Genomic DNA, 18,356 nt, shown 5'->3' with positions numbered 1-18,356 from the left:
TGTCCTTTACAGTGTGAACAAAAATGGGGGCCTATGCCATGAACCCGACAAGCTCAGGGGGAACCCATGGCAGGCAGGCCTGACAGGCTCAGTGACCAAAAGTAACCACACAGGAGGGTCTGATCATAAAATGCTAGCTGGGCAAGCCACAGCAGGCAGTCAACTCCCAGGCCTCCAGCTGCCGTAGACAAAGCCAGTCTTCACCGTGAGTGAGCCCTGTGCTGTTCTTATGCATCCAGGATAACACAGCTTTGCAATGTCGCAGGAATTTTCTTTTCTAGACCCTTCGCTGGCACAACCGCAGGCCCCAGAGCACAAGATCACCACAGCCGGAGACCACAGAACCCTTCCTTGTTATCTTGTTCCCCAAATGCCAGTTCCATATACTGTAAATGTTAATGATTAACCATCCTGTACCCACCAATGTAAAAAGGTGTGTTTCTCCATTTTTGCTTTTTATCCAATCCTACTGATTCCCCTGCTATGCTTTCTCCCACCTCGTGATGCATTTTATGTATCTTCCTGGGTTTTTTTTTTCCCTTTGATTCTAAGTGCAGAAAAGAAACTGGCAAACTCCATTCACAGAAGCATTTTCTCAATCTGTTGCAATTTCGCTTCTGGGCATGTCTTCAAAATGTAGTGTCAAATAAACTCTTACAAAATTTTTCTATAGGCTACACTTTCTTTGGTGAACAATAGCCATCCCGGAAGTTCCTGAAGGGTCTCTTTTGCCTGGGTGAGGCTGTGGGTTCCTCCCTCGGTCTGATCCCACCTATATTATTGGACACTGAATATTCTCCCTCTTCTGCTCTCCTGATGGTCTAGGCCAGGGGTGGGCAAACTTTTTGACTCGAGGGCCACAATGGGTTCTTAAACTGGACCGGAGGGCCGGAACAAAAGCGTGGATGGAGTGTTTGTGTGAACTAATATAAATTCAAAGTAAACATCATTACATAAAAGGGTACTAATATAAATTCAAAGTAAACATCATTACATAAAAGGGTACGGTCTTTTTTTTTTTTTAGTTTTATTCATTTCAAATGGGGCTCTCCTGTGATCCGAGGGAGTTTATTCTTAGTTTCATATGCCTTCTGCCATTTCACTGGGATTTGGGGAATAAAGAGGAGGTACGTTTATTATTTCCGTGAGCTTTCAGAAACTGTGGTTAGCCCAGCCAGAGTGGCTCAGTGGACGGAGCATCCTCCCGTGCACCAAGAGGTTGCTGGTTCAATTCTGGTCAGGGCACATGTCCGGGTTGCGGGGTCAATCCCCAGGAGGGGCGTGTAGAAACATGTGATGTTTCTTTCTCAGCAATGTTTCTCTCTCTCCCTTTCCCTTCCTCTGTCTCTCAAAATCAAGAAAAACACATTAAAAAATAAAAAACTGTGGTTATTAGCTGGTTTTGGAAAAGGAAATAGATGTCTGTTTCACAGCTCACACAGTTGACCTCTGATAGTATTATCACTTCTTCACAGATGCACTCCTACCCTCAAAATATGCCCCGGCGACGCTCAATGCCAGTGGGCCCTCACTGCCTCCCACCTCCGTGTCCCAGCCAGGAGCACGCCAAAGCCTCCCAAGCCCCTGGGGTTACCGGGGAGGCCAGGGAGCTAGCATTAGGTGGGGGTTCTAACTCCATTGATCTGAATAGTTGGGACAGGTGTGAGAGAACCCCTGAAAACATTCTCCATCATCTAGCTTTGCTGATTTCGTTTTTAAGATCCTTGTATTAGATAGGCTCCTTGTCCTTGATCTCCATAGATTCAACCCGTTCTCTTAGACTGAGGTATGATACTGTGATACAAGAAGAAATACAGATTTGGTCTTCAACCCTAGTTCCTAGCAAAGAAGTTCTAAAACCCTTGGAATTTCCCGAGTGGTCAGGGTGAGGGGCATCTATTGTTATTTATAACAAGCTCCTTTCAGCCCTACCAGAGTTTATGCTAATGAGGTGACACTTGGAAGAAGGGGGTTTGCAGCCCAGGAGACCAATCCTGGGATTAGAGGTTTGGAGCTTTCACTCCATCCCTGACCCCCAAGGAGGGGAGGAGGGCTGAGGATTGCTTTAAACACCAATGGCCAAATGATTGAATCAATAATGGAATCTCCGAAAAAATTCTAAATAAATAAAGGGGTTCTGAGAGCTTCTGGGTCAGTGAACACATCCAGGAGCCAGGAGGGTGGTGCACCCCAATTCTATGGAGACAGGAGCTCCTGACCCTTCCAGACCTCATCCTGTGTACCTCTTCATCAGGTAGCCAAATCAGACAGAGGTGTGGGTTACCTGAGGGCCACGACTTGTAAACAGTGTTTGATTGGTGGGTGGGGGGGTGGGGGGGGAGAGGGTCAGTCTCATGGGCCTGAGCCCTTCATCTGTGAGGTCCCTGCTAACTCCAGATAGTTAGTGTCAGAATTGGTTACGTAAGGAGGGAAAACCTCACACGCAAGCTGTTAGAAGTGTTGTGGGTAGGGAAATTGATTTCTTTATGAGGTTACTTAGATGGCAAGAAAAACCCCCTCAAATATTTGTCAAAAGAATTTAAAAACAGCACTCCCCGCACCCGATTTCTATGTGTTTTTAACAGAAAGCATAGAAAGAAAAAGAAAGCTACATATTCACTAGGCTCCATAAGCAGGTTGGTCTGATGCCAGAACCCATTCAACTTGGATTGGCCTTGAGTAGTACTCTCAGGTTGATTTATAACCCAAGTCTCTTTACTATTCAAGGCAACACACAGCCCTAAGCCCAGGCATCAAAACAGCAACCAACAAATTAGCATTATCCTTGCAAAACTCAATCAAACATCTGCACCCAAAGGCTGACACACAAAGGCACTGCAGTGCACTCCAGGAGGCATAAATTATAAAACTGGATTCACATATTTAAATGGAATGTGACCATTTTTTGAAAAATATCTGCCACATACCCTTTTACTGGCATATTTAATTTTGTATTTTAGTTGAACATGCTTGTTAAACATTATGCGTCACAAAGTTTATATCTGTAAAAGCCTTCAATTGTGGATTTTTTTTAAGGATACTCCATTAAACTCTCATAACAATCTGAGAAATGAAAGGAGAGATAACAAAGAAAAATGCATTGGAATCCGAGAAAAGTAGAAATAGAATAAGGTTCTTGACTTCCCGGGGAAAAAAGATTTAGACACTGATTTTTTTTTTCTCTAAGTGCTTCTAAAATTAATATGTAAAAAATGTTTGTTAAAATTTAGAATTGACAATTAGAACAAATGGTTAGAGGGGGAAAAGTAAAGAGCATGGATTTATAGACACAGAAACAGGCCTGGGAGGGCCATCAGCAGTAACAATGAACTGCTCATGGTTTCCTCGGTCCAGATGCACTGCCCACTTTCTCCTGTAGCCTGAGTACTGCCGCCATCTATTCTAGACCTTTCCAAAAACCTCACCTTTCTCCCTGCTCCCAGCCCTTATCCCACTATATGGTGAACACATTTCTATCCTGGCTTCTATAACACTTTATTAAACTGTTGTTTACAAAACCATCATGTTCATCAGACATAAGTTCCTTGAGGGCTAGGACAGAGTTAATGTTTGAGTCTTCTACCACATTGTACTCAATGTTTGTTGAATGGCTCAATATAGAGCCAACTTTTGCGCATTTGAAACTATTAGAGACGAGTAAGAGAGTTCATATGAGCAAGGCTATGAATGAGTAATGATGGTAAGTTATTTGTTGCAAGAAGGTCAGGAGCATGTGTAAGTTACTAGTGCATTTCTGAAAAAGCCACCCTTGCATCTTTTTTTGCTAAGTTTAGAAATCAATGGATGACGCAGGAGGATGGACTGGTAGACAATGTTAAGGCATCTTCCATCTCCAAGGCTCCAAGTTCAGAGAATAATTTTAAGAGACAGTTGGACTGATTGTCCCTGAAACCATATTTCACCTGCAGAAGCTCCATGTCTTCAGGGTTCTCAGATCCAGGAATATTCTCCATCAGGATGGCGGACATCACTTTCACATTCATCTTCACCATGTCCAGCTCACTGTGCAACTTGCCAATCTGTTGAGAGCAACACAGTCACTGGTCAGTATGTGGGACCCCTTGTTTCCTTCTCTCAGGGGACCCTTGCTGGGAGGAAAAAAGCTTTTTGTAAAATTTAATATTGTCAAATCTCTATTTCAATTAATATATATATTTACACATTTTGCAAATGTGTCTTCTGTCACCTATAAGGACTTAAAGATCGCTTGTAATAAATCCAAAAATATTTCCCAGGAGTGTTAAAAATGAAGGGGGGAAATCAGATTAGGAACAATATGGAGAAGGGGAAGGTGACTATACCAGGGACCTGGACAAAATGGAAAATGTTAGCCTGGGTTTCTTGGCAACTGATGGGAAAAAGGAAAAAAGAAAAAAAAAGGTGGTACAGTTATCATGGTATTAGGGAAGGAAGAATCAAGAAACGCTTTATTTTTTTCTTCGTGGATTAAATTCTAAGAGAAATTAACTGCATGGGTTTTTTTTTTTAAAGGGTATTTATTTGTGTTTATTTTTTTATTTTTAAATCCTCACCCAAGGGATATTTTTCCCATTGCTTTCTAGAGCGAGTGGCAGGGAGGGGGAAAGACAGAAAGAGAGAAACGTCAATGTGAGAGAGACACATTGATTGGTTGCCTCCTGCTTGCACCCCAACCAGGGCCAGGGATTGAGCCTGCAACCAAGGTACATGCCCTTGACCAGAATCGAACCCGGGACCCTTCATTTGCTCTATCCACTGAGCAAAATCGGCTAGGGCTCCATAAATTTTTATGTAATGCTGAATAATACTACTACAAAGTCTTCAATAATAGTTCCCTTAAAGCAGCACAGAAAAGAGCTTCATACGGGGTGAGGCAAAAGCAGGTTTGCAATTGTGAGTTTCTTATATTATTATTTATTAATTATTATATTATTTTCTATAACAACAACTGTAAATCTACTTTTCCCCCATCCTGTATAATAATTGCTCATCTGGACCTCTGATAAACAGATACAGAGACAAACAAGTAAGTATAATTCAGTTAGCACAATAAATACTCTTAATAAGACTACCATGTACTGAGGTTTCTGAAATGGTGTTTGGACAGTCCTAATCAAAACCAATAAAAATCAACTAGTTGGCACAAGGTCCATTTCACAGCTCAACTTCCACAAAGACACAAAAGCCATGAGCCAAGTAGAATTGTTCAGAGCTTGGGCTTTAGGGTCAGACAGAATCCGTGGGCTTAAGTGCACTTAGAATTGACCCATGATACATCACACAGTATCATTAAGCTCCAGCCCCCTCCCCTGCAGAATGAGGGTAACAATGTACCCCCACCTCATAACGGTGTGAAAAAGAGTAAACAAAATGTATACCAACTGCTCAGAACTTAGAAAAAGTCATCAATACATTCAGTTGTTGATACTGTTACCTGTTCTGGGACCAATGTAATAGTCGCATTCTTGGGAGCAATTACAGAAGAAAGAGCCGGTGCAGTAGGAACAGAGGTGGGTGGATTTGATGAGACTTGAGCAGTCTGTCAAGATGAAATACGGAAAGATTATTATTTAACATTTATGACCATAAACACCCCAAGCTCAGGTTTTTGTTTTTTTCCATTTAGATGACTCCGTCACTTTCTCTCAGCCCAAATCCAAGTTTAGAGGGTGTTAGCCCAGAGTCAATCATCAAGTGTCCAACCTGCCCACATTTTGCCCACATTTAAGCAAATGGCATAATAGAATAAGTAGAAGGTGGCTATTATGATTATTAACGGAATTAAAATTTAATAAAATGCTCTTAGATTTTTTTACCAAGGGTCTACAAGACAAGCCCTGTGAGATTGCTGCTGTTCTCTTTCGGGTCGTTACAAACAAAGGGTAAATCAATTCGTGTCGAGTCTTTTGAAGCCACAGCTGGCGAGGCATCTCCTTTTCCACCAATGAACCTCTCTGAATCCATGCTCCACTCCCAACCCCGGGTGGAGAGCCCAAGGACAGGGCTTGAGGCCAGTGCTTCTCAACATGAACGTGCAGAGAAGTCACCTGGAAACCTTGCAAAAATGAGCCTCTGATTTAGTCGAGGATAAACTAAAGATGATACCTCAAATCACACTTTGAGTAAGCAGCAAGGTTCTAGGCCATGACCACACTGTGCTGTGGAAGAGAACAAAAGGGGTCTGATGAGCGGGCTCATGGGCAGGTGAAAGAATGGGGCAAAAGGCGAATGGCCACACCAGTAGAAGAGCTGGCCCTCCGGACAGAGCCTCCTTGAAGATAAGACTTGTGGTATCGCTTATTCCACCAAGATAAGACTCGCCAATCTAAGGAAGGCAAGGAATGCTGTTTTTGCATTGTAGAAATGACAGAAAGTTAGGTGAATTTAATCAGCCATTCAGAGTGTTATAGTTCAAAACTTTGGAAATTATTTGCAAACTTGAGAATACATGTGAGTATCTAGAAACTCTCTCAGGGATACAGTATCAATAATAAACAATAGACATATTATAAAGCTACCCAAGGTAAAGACCCTGGTCTAGCACCAAGACCTTTTGTTTGAAAGCTGCCCTCTCCTCTACTATAGCCAAATGATTCCTATTTGGAGACAACATATCATATTTTTACATGAACTCAGTTGAGTTGTGCAGAAATCGAAAACTGGCCCAGATTGGTTCACGGAGCCTCCTTCTCCGTTTTTGTGTATTTTTTTAAACTTGGAATCTGAAAAATGCTAAAGCAATCACATGGAAAACTGGGAGCTATGTTATCTGCTATGTGGAAGAAGCTGTTCTGCAATGAGAGAGAGGAATGAAGCTGGTGATCAGAGGAACATCTAGAAGCAGACATGTGACACGGCACCAGAGTTAAGTTAGGGTTTTTCAAAATGCTGATACGCCGAGCTCAAAAGGTTTGCCTTCATTATTCTAGGACATACTGCAATATCCTTCTAATACAGTCATCTTCTTGCTTAACCTGAATAGAGCTGAGATTGTCCCTCTCAGTGAGAAAAAATCCATGTCACATACTAACTTACTCTACGTGAGTCAAAGAAAAGACCTCCTACCTCTTGTTCTGCTGCTTCCACCTCTGCCTCTGAGGGAGGAAAGTGAACACCTTTCTTAAGCAGGTCAAGGTACACGTCCTTCACCTCACTTACATCCACACCTCCTGGGAAACCCTGAGACCAAGTCTGAAAACAACAGCAAACACAAAACACAACTCTTAAGCTGGTGACCGAAAATGAGAGATTGACAATGAAGGACTTTACTCAGAAAGAGAAAGCTACTTTTGAAGGCCAAGGACAAACTGTACATTTTCAGAGACTAGAATAATAATATAAAATATGTTTAAGCCTGGCCAGCTTGGCTCAGTGGTTGAGTGTTGACCAGGAGTATGAACCAGGAGGTCACGGTTCGATTCCTAGTCAGAGCACATGCCCGGGTTGCAGACTCGATCTCTAGTGTGGGCTGTGCAGGAGGCAGCCGATCAATGATTCTCTCATCATTGGTATTTCTATCTCTCTCTCCCTCTCCCTTCCCTTCCTAAATCAATAAAAATATCTTTTAAAAATAAAAATATAATATGATTAATCATCAGACTCGCATGCCTCAACATTTTAATGAAACCCTGGAATATATATTATTATTTTTTGCTGTACCAAATCCAGAATTAATACACATATTCTAAAACAGCATCAGTAGCTCTTTTGCCAAATAACTTTGTAAGCAATCAGTTATCTTCTCCAGACATAGTTTTCATATCTGCAAAATGAATGTACGCATCACTCTCTTTCCTACCTGACATGGAGAAAATAGAAACCAGAGAGAAAGCAGGAAAATGACTACAAATTCTCTTGGATAAAAAAGCACCATCCAATACCAAAAAATTATCATTACACAGAAAATCACACAGTAAAATGCTGTCTGGCTCCATCAGAGGTTTGTGAAGGATGACGAAACCAATTGGCATGTAATGAAATCTCTAATTGTAGAAATGTTCCATCCCATCAGGAATACAATAGACTTACCTTAATGAAATTCAAAATTCTATTCTGAATGTTTAGTGGCAAGGTGTATCTGGGTTGCAGCAGCTTAACTAGACTATCTTTAACAAACTCCTTCTTCACAATCAGAGATTGGAAACTTGGACCACAGTTCTGCATGCACATGTCAATAAGCTAAATTAGAAGAAAAAAGTTAAATGGTCAATTTCTTTGGTAAAACCACTTCCTAAATATGAGGTGAAAATCGCTAAGTAACAATTTCTACCAGCATTCTCATTAACAAACAGAATTTAGTGTCTACTAAAACATATCGCAAAATGTTAGGTTCCAGGGAATGCGACAAAGTATAAGGCATAATGTAACTGCTTAGAGCAGCAATTTTCAACCTTTTTTCATCTAATGGCACACATAAACTATCAAAATTCTGTGGAATACCAAAAAAATGTTTTTTTGCCAATCTGACAAAAATAGGTATAATTTTCATTGATTTACAAAAAAAATAATAGTAATTACCTACCCTTTTTGCTCCAAAGTGACTTTTAAAAAAATCAGGTGACTATACTTGTATCTAAGGATTTCTGGTACCAAGAATTAGCCAATCATATGTAAGCTTATTATGAGGCATGACCAATAAGATGCAACTTTATTATATGACTTATATACTTATGGTTCAAGACAGGGCATTCACACCAGATGGCTATTATTGTGTTGGCTGTTGTCATTTTTTTATTTGACAATCTAAGGGGAAAGCCCCCACTGAACAGTCAGGTATTGAAGTTTTAAAAATGTTTGTGGCACACCAGTTGAAAAATCGCTGGCTTAGAGGACAGACTTTTTGGGGAGTCAGGACACATAGTAGGACCTTAATAAATGGTAACTATTTTTTAAATAATTGTGTTGAATTTATTGGAGTGACATTGGTTAATAAAATGATATAGGTTTGAAGTGTACACTTCTTTAATACTTCACCTATATATTGTATTGTGTATTCACCACCCAAACTCTAGTCTCCTTCCATTACCATTTATCCCCATCTTACCCTCTTCTACCTGCCCCCACCCCACCTTCCTTTTGGTACTCACCATGATGCCTGTGTCTATGCGGGTTTTTTTTTTGTTTTTGCTTTTCTTAATCCTATCACCTATTTCACCCAGCCTCCCAATCTTCCTGACAGCTGTCAGTCTGTTCTCTGTGTCCATGAGTCTGTTTCTATTTTGTTTGTTTAAATGGTAACTATTTTGAACCCCTGCTTCCATGCATAATTTTCCATCAGGAGAGAATGTGCTGGTTAGCTAATAGAAGTATTCTTTCCCCAGAAGCTTGAAGAAAAAAAAGCTACTTGGTAGTTTTAGTTCTCACAGTGACTAACCAAGCACAGAAAACCAGGCTTTGGGGCCATCCAGAGCTGAAGAAGACCACCCTGAGGTCTGGCCACCCTAGGGGCTGAGCTCACTCTACAACAAACTCCTGGAGTAATAAACACATTTGACACCCTGAAGCCCCCATAGCTCTCCACCCAGGGTGTGTGCTCCACAAAGGCCTATGAATTAATTGTCGCCTAGGAATCTGTCCAACCACTTTCCATTTGACAACAATAGCATCTTGCTGAGACTTATTGACTCATTGGAGAAAAGGCTAGCCTAAGAATTATAAAGCCTGGTAACAAAATGCTTCCTTAAAAACAGAACGACTGGCTTCTTGACAAAACTGCTCCACCAACTGATGGTAGGAAATCACAGTCTCGTCATATCCCAGGGAAGACCCAATCAAGGCTCAGAAGTCCATGGAGAACCCAAATGTTGGATGATATCAGGAACATTCATAATTGACATTGACACACTCTCTTCACTTCATAGTAATAAAATGGAAATGTCATCTATGGGGATTCATTTTTAAAGAGTTTATTGGTAAACATCAAATTGCCTTTGATGCACATTAGATGCTGCCTTCAGTGACTAATTCCTGTCACAATCAAGTCTGGCTTAACAATATCAAAGTCAGTCCCGAGGCCTTCAACACACCTCTGCAATGCAGTGAGTAGTCTGGGGTGAGGTGATTGGGCCACTAAATAGACAACTTGGGGAAATCTGCAAGAAGCTATCAAGCAACAAAGGCAAATGTAAAGGAAATGCAAGGAGCAGGTACCCTAGTGAACTCGGACCTTCACAATGAGGGGCTGTCCTGCCCCCCAATCTGTGACTCTCGCCCTTATTTTGGCACAGGTTTTAGATTCGTTTGTTCTCAGGTACTGGTGTGGGATTCATGAGGTGGAGGAAGTACAGTTACCCAAGAGGGAACAGGGAGTAAGGCTAGAGAGCTCAGACAACCTGAAGGGAAGAAAGGGGAGCCCAAAGCGAAATGGAGGGTCCAAAGCGTAAGAAGAAACAACACTGTGGAATAACCCAACTTCCTCATGGGGGGGTCCCGGTTCATCCTCGGAAGGAAGGAACCACGATGGAGAGAGATATGGAGCTGGAGATAAGAAACAACCATAGACATGTCAAGTAGGCTGGGTCCAGTAGAGAAGAGATTGGCTCATGACAGAGGATAAACTTCTGTCAGAAGGTGAAATAATAACCACATGCTGAAATATAGAAAGTGGCATAAATTCATCTTCTGACCTCATCTTCCTCACTCAAGTTTCCTAACCTTTGGCGGCCTGGAGCTATTCGAGATCCACTTCATTCCAAAACTACATGTGTTTCTCCCCGAATTCTACAGTCCCTTCTGTTAGCCCTTGAGTGTTCTTGACTAGTAGGAGAGGTGGTATTGGGGGTGGGCACGAAACCATTAAGTCAACATCAGTAAGTGATACATGATAGATAGTCCTGCATGAAGGACTTGAAAACATGAATGAAATAAAATAGTCACGGGCATGTAAAGTACAGCATAGGGAATACAGTCAATAATATTGCAATCACTATGCAGGACCCAGTGGGGTACTGGAAATATAGGGGGGGGAACACTGTAAAGTATGTGACTGTCTAACTGCTAAGCTGTACATACACCTGGAACCAATACAAAATATTGGAAAAAAATAAAACATTTGAGGAAATGAAAAAAAATATATAGTAGCCCATTCTTTCAAGGGGCACGATTTGTCCTGAGAAACAAGATGGTATGGGCATGGGCATGGAATTTAGACTCTGAGGACATGCTACTTAAATCTTGGGGGGGGGGATCACTTAATCTCACTGGTCTCAGTTTCCTCATCCGTGAAATGGAGTTAATAGTACACCTATGTCACAGGGTTGTCCAGAGCATCAATCAAGTATCAGGCAAAGGCTTATTTCCATCATCAACCCATTGTAAAGCTATTTCTACTGAAGTGCCTCCCTCCTCCCGAGTTCCCTCCATTCTGTGACCTCCCTGAGGTGGCTGCTATGGGTAAAGGACAAGGGAAAAATAAAAAAAGCAAAAAATGGAGAAAGACGAAAATGCCTCTAAAACTACATTCAGTCCCAGCCCAGCCCGAGTGGCTCAGTTGACTGAGCGTTGTCCCATGCACTGAAAGGTTGCTGGTTTGATTCCTGTCAGGGCATATACCTGGGTGTGGATTTGATCCCCAGTTGGGGAGCATATGGGAGGCAACCAATCAATGTTTCTCTCACCTCTCTCTCCTTCCCTCCCTCCCTATTCCTCTCTCTGAGCATGTCCTCAGGTGAGGATTAAAGAAAAAAGAAAAACGATATCAGCTCCTAACCGAAGAATTTCTCTAGTGAAAGCATCATTAAGACTTTTCTCATTCAGCTACTCTCCAGGTAAGCAAAACATGAGATGTTTTCTTTCCCATGAAACCAGGAAACGGGAGCTGTGCTCACCTCTGCCCCATGGCCCTCTAATCACCCCCAAAGCCCTTAAGAGCAGTGTGATGCTGGCTGATTAGTGCCACAACCATGCGTGGCCTGGGCTGGGCTGAGGTCCAAAGGCATGCAGAGGAAATCAGAAAGCCACACAGCTCACTCTCAGGCAGCAGGCAAGGCTTGCAAACATCCCGAAGGAAAAAGGGCAACTCACCGAAGTGACTGAAGAGGTCATATGGCCAAGGATGGGGGGGAAATGGGAACAGGTCACGTAAGTGTGCATACTCAATCCACAGACAATACGGTGCACGGGAGAATTACTTACATCAACAAAGAACTGTCTCCCCACTGTAACAAGCAGCAGAACTTGGCTGAATCTTAACGAACTGCCAGCACCTTGGAATGCCACAAAGGTGTTCAAGTGCAACACAAAGCTAACGGGGGAGCATTTTCCCAAGACTTTAATTCCCACCCTGGGTAACATATATACACACTTTTGATCAGCCCAGTACCTGTAAGTTTAACCACCAGTTCCCATCTCCTGAACAGAAAAATTAACTTTCCAGGAACACTTTTTCCACAAAATTAAATGCTATTACAATCAACTAAACTCTCTTGATTCTGCAATTCTCAATAAGCAGTTTTAATTCAAATTATAAATAACTTTTTGTTAACCTATTAATTAGCAAATTACAGCCAATTAATAATATATATATATATATATATTTTTTAACCCAGAATCAAAATGTGACTATAGCTTGGGAAATCCTAGAGTCTTAATGATAACACGAAAGTACTTACCGACAAAGTAAGTTCGATTTCTTTATGATTGTAGTTTTTGGAAATCCTTTTCTTCAAAGCTTTTACGGCATCCTTTGGCCTACAGCAGCAAATACAATGTAATCATCAATTAGGCATTGTAAAGCAATGTGTGCTGTGAAAGGAGGGATGGCTACAGGGAAGACGGAGGCCTTGGCTCTGCGGTGTGAGCCTGACAGCACTCCTCACACCTATTTCCTCGTACATCTAACCTACCCCCTTGCGAGAATCTAATAAAAAATTTTTCCTATAGCACTGTTTATAATAAAAACTGGACACTTAAATATCCAGTAGTGTGGGATTGCATAGATAACTTGTGGTAATTCCTATTAAGAAATACTCTCTGGCTTTTCAAAATGTCTTATTAAATGGAATAATAATTAAGAAAAAAAAGTGGATTATGAATCAATACTCTAAAACGTTAACTATAGTTTTATTTGGGCGGTGGAGTCATTTGTGAGTTTTATTTTATGTTTGTCTGCACTTTATAAATTTTCTCTGAGATTCATGCACCACTCGTGTAAATGTGTTTTTGAAAAATGGTTATTTAAAATTAAATTCACCAGTCACACACAAACAAAAAAAATTTTTACATAGGAGTATTACTTAGAAAGCGCTACATATGAAATGTATTCATACTCAATTCCCTCTATCAATGTACAGAACAAGTATACAGAAAATGTAATTTCCAAACAATGACAGTTTCCCATTTTGAATAAAAACTATTAGTATTTCCTGAGCATCCTGTAGGCAAGGGATAAAGGAAGCTTTACCACTCACTAGGTCAGCTTCTGATAGGCTACAATTATGATACCAAAGGAAGAACTGTATCGTATTAAATAGAGAGTCAAAATTTACTTTGAGATGGTCCAAAGGTACAAACTTCCAGTGAGAAGATAAATAAGTCATGGGGGTATAATCTACAACATGGTGACTTTATCTACAGTTGGCAGTGTTGTATAGTACATTTGAAAGTTGCTGAGAGTAGACTGTAAATGTTCTCATCAGAAGGAAAAAAATTATTTTAGACCCATATGAGGTGAGGGATGTCAACTAAACTTACTGTGGTAATCATTTTGCATCAAAATAGGTAAGGCAAGTCATTATGCTGAACCCCGTAAGCTTACACAGTGCTATATGTCAATTATATCTCAATAAAACAGAAATAAATACAAGTCATTTTTACATATTAACTTCGAATTTGTTATGTTTGCATGGATAGATTTCTATTATATGATAATAATGGCATAATATTACATATGCTTACATGGAATTGTCACTATTATACAATAAATTATTATATAGATTTTTCTATATTTCTAAAAAATCCCATATAAAATCTAGAATTAAATCTTAAAGAAGTTTAAAAGAATAAAGATACTATTTTATTTATTTATTTATTTATTTAATCCTCACCCAAGGATATTTTTCCATTGATTTTAGGGAGAGTGGAAGAGTGAGGGAAAGACAGAGAGAAACATTGATGTGAGAGAAACACAATGATTGGTTGCCTCCTGCATGAGTCCTGACCAGGGCCCGGGCCGGGGAGGAGCCTGCAACAGAAGTATGTGCCCTTGACCGGAGTCTAACCTGGGACCCTTTGGTCCACAGGCCCTCACTCCAGCCAAACCGGCTAGGACAGAGATACTATTTTAAAAGGGGAAAAAATTTTGACTTTGAGATTCCCTTTTTGTATCATCAATGAAGAAATCAGTATTATCAATAAAGGATTCACAGAGGAACCAAATATGGAAAACAAGATTGCAACGAAAGCACAATAAACACTTCATTAACCATAAGCACTTTCCATGGATACAGTCAATAATTTAGTGTAATGCTTTCTTCAACATACATTACACTAAATTGCTTTTGCTGTCACTTCTCACTTTAATATACACAGTAAAATGAACAAATTTCATCTCTCATAGCAATCTGTAATTCAGGCTAAATTCACAAAATAGCTGGCCTTCTTAATTTTGTCAAAACTTCAATTCTCTCACATTTCAAAGTGTAACAAAAGATAGTACGTCATTTGAAAAGACAGCATGAATATGGCAAGTTGGCCTTCGGAGAAAAAAAATCCATCTTGTGACAGGGAGAGGAAGAAAAGACTGCTAGATTATTTCCTGGTTACAATAATGACAATTGCCCGGGGGACAGGTCACCCCAGGAGGCCACTCGCTTCTTGATAACATTTTTCAGTTATAGTAACATAAAATATCGGTAATCAGAGCAGGAGCAATTCCTAAAGAAGAAAACAATCTCTCTTTTTTTAAAAAATAATTATTTTTCTTAAAGAACAAGGAATTTGAACCAAAATTCGAAACTATTAAGGAAAGGGTGAAGAGGAGAAAAATGATCATGGATCCTCAGACACTGCACATGTTGAAACAAGCAGCTCTCCTAATATTTCAACCTGACGTGTCATCAAAAGGCAGTGGGCACCCCCTAAGGGGGGTGGGGAGTTGAAAACACTCTTTCAACAAGAAAAGCAAAGGAGTTTGCAAGAGAAAACACACTGTCGCTCTGGCTCTGATGCCTCTTGTCAGAGGCAGAGGCAGAGGCAGGAGCCACACTCTGTACTCACCCATCGCTGGCGGTGTTGATTATGTCACAAATGTGCAAGAACTGGCCCCAGTCTTCAGTCTGCACGCCCGCAAACGTAGCCTTTTCTGCAAAGAAAACACTGTGGTGTTGACTCTGAGCTACAACAGAATAAAAAATGGCTGGTCTTCCTGAAATCATCTGCCTGGGGTTTGTTAGCAAGTACCATTAAGGTTACACTGCCAAAGGGCAAGAGATTTTTTTTCTTTTTCTGAGCAATTCCCAGTAATTCAGGAATCAATCAGAACTCAAGTTCAGAGTGCTGCTGTGGCAACAGTAATGAGTGACCTATTAATACAGGCTGCAGGCACAACGCCTGGCTGCCAGGCAAGGCCAGGACGGCGAAATCTCCATCTCCTGCCTGCTTTTCGGAGGACACCTCTGAAAACTCCCTAGCAGCCCCCCAGAAGGAGAAGGGCATAGAGCTAAGTATTTTAGCTTATGTAACTCCATTTACCCGCTGTTAGAGAGGATGAAGCAGAAGTTCAGAGACGTTAAGAAAAGTACACAAGCTACCCAGCCAGTACAACTAGTGTTCAAATCAAAGTTGTCTGATGCCACTTTTTGTTTCTTAAAATCATTCATTCACCTGGAGGAGGAGCTGTCAAGAAAAAGAGATCAGCCCAGCCGGAGTGGCTCAGTGGTTGAGCTTCAACCTATAAACCAGGAGGTCATGGTTCCATTCTTGGTTGGGGCACATGCCCATGTTGCAGGCTTGATTCCCAATTGCGGGGGGTGGGGAGGGGAGGTTGCAGGAAACAGCCAATCAGTGATTCTCTCTCATGGCTATTGTTTCTATCTCTCTCTCCCTCTCCCTTCCTCTCTGAAATCAAGAAAAACATATTTTTAAAAAAGGAAAAGAGATCAGAACGACTAAAATTGTCTGTGTCCTTTAGCAGTAGAGCAAGGTCACCCCTAGTACTTGTACTAACCAAAGTTGGGCCAGGCCTACTTAAACATTCAGGTATTTTTCCCTCTCCAGACATCCTCCTTAAGAATACAAAATGCTGTCTGGGAAGGGTAATGGGAACACTCAACCCCAGAGCTTAACATCTTTCCTACAAGAAAGGAGAGAATCCGTCAGCATGAAAATACCAGGTCGCAGGGGGAATGAAGAGACAATTGAAAAGGATAACAGAGAAAGAAAGCAGACAGGTTTGGCTGGGGAAGCTGCTTCTTGGGGAAAAGAACTCCTTGAGTTTGGCATTCAGTGGACAAACCTGACCAATCTTGCCTTGTCTAGGCACGTGCTATCATCATTCCTTCTGCCGGACTCCTTGCTTCTCATTCCATGCTGTCTCCAAACTTCCTGGAAAACTCCTATTCACCCTTCAAAAGCCATGGCAGAGCTAATTTCTCCCTTTTCCTACGTTTTGGGTGTTTTACATTTGTAAAGGTACCTACAGTTACTACAAAACGTGTCCATCTTCCCTACAAAAGTGTGCATTCCCTGAGGGTTGAGGCCAGGTCTTGCCTTTGCCAAGCAGGTCCAAGCAGTCGGTAAACATTTGCATCATTAAAATAACAGGTTTGTGAAGATGCAATCTGAATCCACTTCTGCTCTGAATCCACTTCTGCTCAGAGTTTATTTCCTATCCAATAGGGGTATATAGCCAGCAAACAATCTAGAAATCATTTCCTCCTTTATAAAGACGTGGGAACTAAAGATCCGTGGGAACTAAAGATCCGGTTAAGGGGTGTGTTCCATGTCACACAGCAGCTAATGAAGCTGCAGCCCAAACTCCCCAGATCGCAGCCTCCTCACCTCACTAAGTTCCTGAGAGCGTCATGTTTTGCTTGGCATCATATGCACCGATGCCACACCTGCTTCCCAAAGGAGGCATCAGGGAGAGGGAGAAGGGAGCTGGGGCTGGTAGAACAGTCAGTCACTGGCTCCTGCAGACAGTATTCGGATACAGCCACAGGGGACAGGAGCTAGGCAGATACCTGCTGGTCTCTGGTGCCTCCAGATGGCTCCAGGGCTCCCCACTTCCTGCACTCCAGGTCTGAGCATTTGCAATCTCTTTGTTTACTGGGAAAAGGAACTCAGGTTGTCAGGGCTTGGCGCCAGGGAGAACAGGTTTGAAGAGACCTGCCTCTCAGGGAGGTTACATCACTTCACCTCCTTGACCCCTCTCCTCCGTCTTCCTCTGCAAAACGGTCAGAACAATACTGTGCCTTCGCCAGAACGCACTTTAGGACTAACCCTGGCAGAGAAGTTTAAGTCCTATCCTTGGAGAGGCCCAGACACTCCACACCTGGAGCCCACGCGGGGCTCACCTGTTCGGTCTACTCCCCAGAAGGCGTGCACGGGGGTGGGGGTGGGGGCAGATTTTGGAGGAGGGGGTCCTAGAAAGAGTCGGCCATACAGAACTGCCTTCAAGGGGACGGGTGGGATGCGAGTGCCCCGGGAAATTGCAGGGGGTGGGGAAGGATTTCCTCCAACTTGGACCAACTCTGTCCTCCGCCAGCCTAGAAGGGAGTCAAACGGGAAGGGTCCCCCGGCCCCCACAGCCTTCCCCGGGCGTCTGACCCCGAGCCCCTTTACCTATAAGGTGGCCCACGGAGGTCGCAAACGGATCCCGGTGACTCTTTCCAAACGCCATGGTAGCCCGACCGAGCGGGGCCCAGGAAAGACGCCTCCCCGTTCTCGGGCTCCACCCGCTCGGTGTCTCTGGCTCCTCCTCTCCGCCCGATCGCTTCCCGGGCTCCGGGTGGAGGCTGAGAGTCCAGCCCGGCCGCTGCGGGGCGCCCGGCACCAGGCGAGGAGCGGGGGGCGGGGACGCGAGGGCGGGGCTCCCGGGCGCCGCGCACCTGCTGCGCGCCCCCGCGGGACCGGGGAGCGGGCGGCGCTGCGGGTCCAGGTGGGACCGGTGGGCGGCGGCCCCCGCGTGGAGCCCGCGGCAGGGATACGGGGCGCCCGCTCCCGACCCAGGTGGGCTTCTCGCCCGGGGGCCCCGGAGCCACAGCCTGGGAACGAGAGATCCCAGCTCGGATCCCGCCGCCTGCTGGGCAAATTGGTGCTTCTTCGCTGCGCCTCTGGCTCCGCTTTGTAGCGAGGGAAATACGGGGTTAAGAACACACATCTCAGGATGATTGTGAGAATTAGGGACGTAAACCGCTTAG

The 18,356-nt window shown here is 42.9% G+C and overlaps 1 protein-coding gene across 9 annotated transcripts in view; it reads right to left on the bottom strand.

Annotated features, from left to right (window-relative positions):
- The window catches only part of TOM1L1 (target of myb1 like 1 membrane trafficking protein), a 39,967-nt gene extending 22,021 nt beyond the window's left edge, over positions 1–17,946 (bottom strand). For 4 of the 9 annotated variants that reach the window (XR_002830910.1, XR_002830911.1, XR_002830912.1 and 1 more), the window contains exons 1-7: positions 17,779–17,836; positions 15,214–15,298; positions 12,609–12,687; positions 8,029–8,178; positions 7,066–7,191; positions 5,435–5,539; positions 3,924–4,040 (exon numbers count right to left, since the gene is read on the bottom strand). Coding sequence is in view for 6 of the 9 variants with exons in the window: in XM_023759577.1 (XP_023615345.1) it covers positions 3,924–4,040; positions 5,435–5,539; positions 7,066–7,191; positions 8,029–8,178; positions 12,609–12,687; positions 15,214–15,298; positions 17,779–17,836 (720 nt within the window). In the remaining 3 variants the exon portion in view is untranslated. Of the gene's footprint in view, positions 1–3,923; positions 4,041–5,434; positions 5,540–7,065; positions 7,192–8,028; positions 8,179–12,608; positions 12,688–15,213; positions 15,299–15,819; positions 15,850–16,995; positions 17,127–17,778 lie in introns of those variants that run through there. The other 5 variants (XM_023759574.1, XM_006095575.3, XM_023759575.1 and 2 more) reach the window with 5 other exon arrangements.
- Between the last annotated feature and the right edge of the window lie 410 nt (positions 17,947–18,356).

The sequence above is a fragment of the Myotis lucifugus genome, unplaced genomic scaffold (genome assembly GCF_000147115.1).
Source record: "Myotis lucifugus unplaced genomic scaffold, Myoluc2.0 scaffold_158, whole genome shotgun sequence".
NCBI lineage: Eukaryota > Metazoa > Chordata > Mammalia > Chiroptera > Vespertilionidae > Myotis > Myotis lucifugus.
This window is presented reverse-complemented; position numbering and strand designations above follow the sequence as displayed.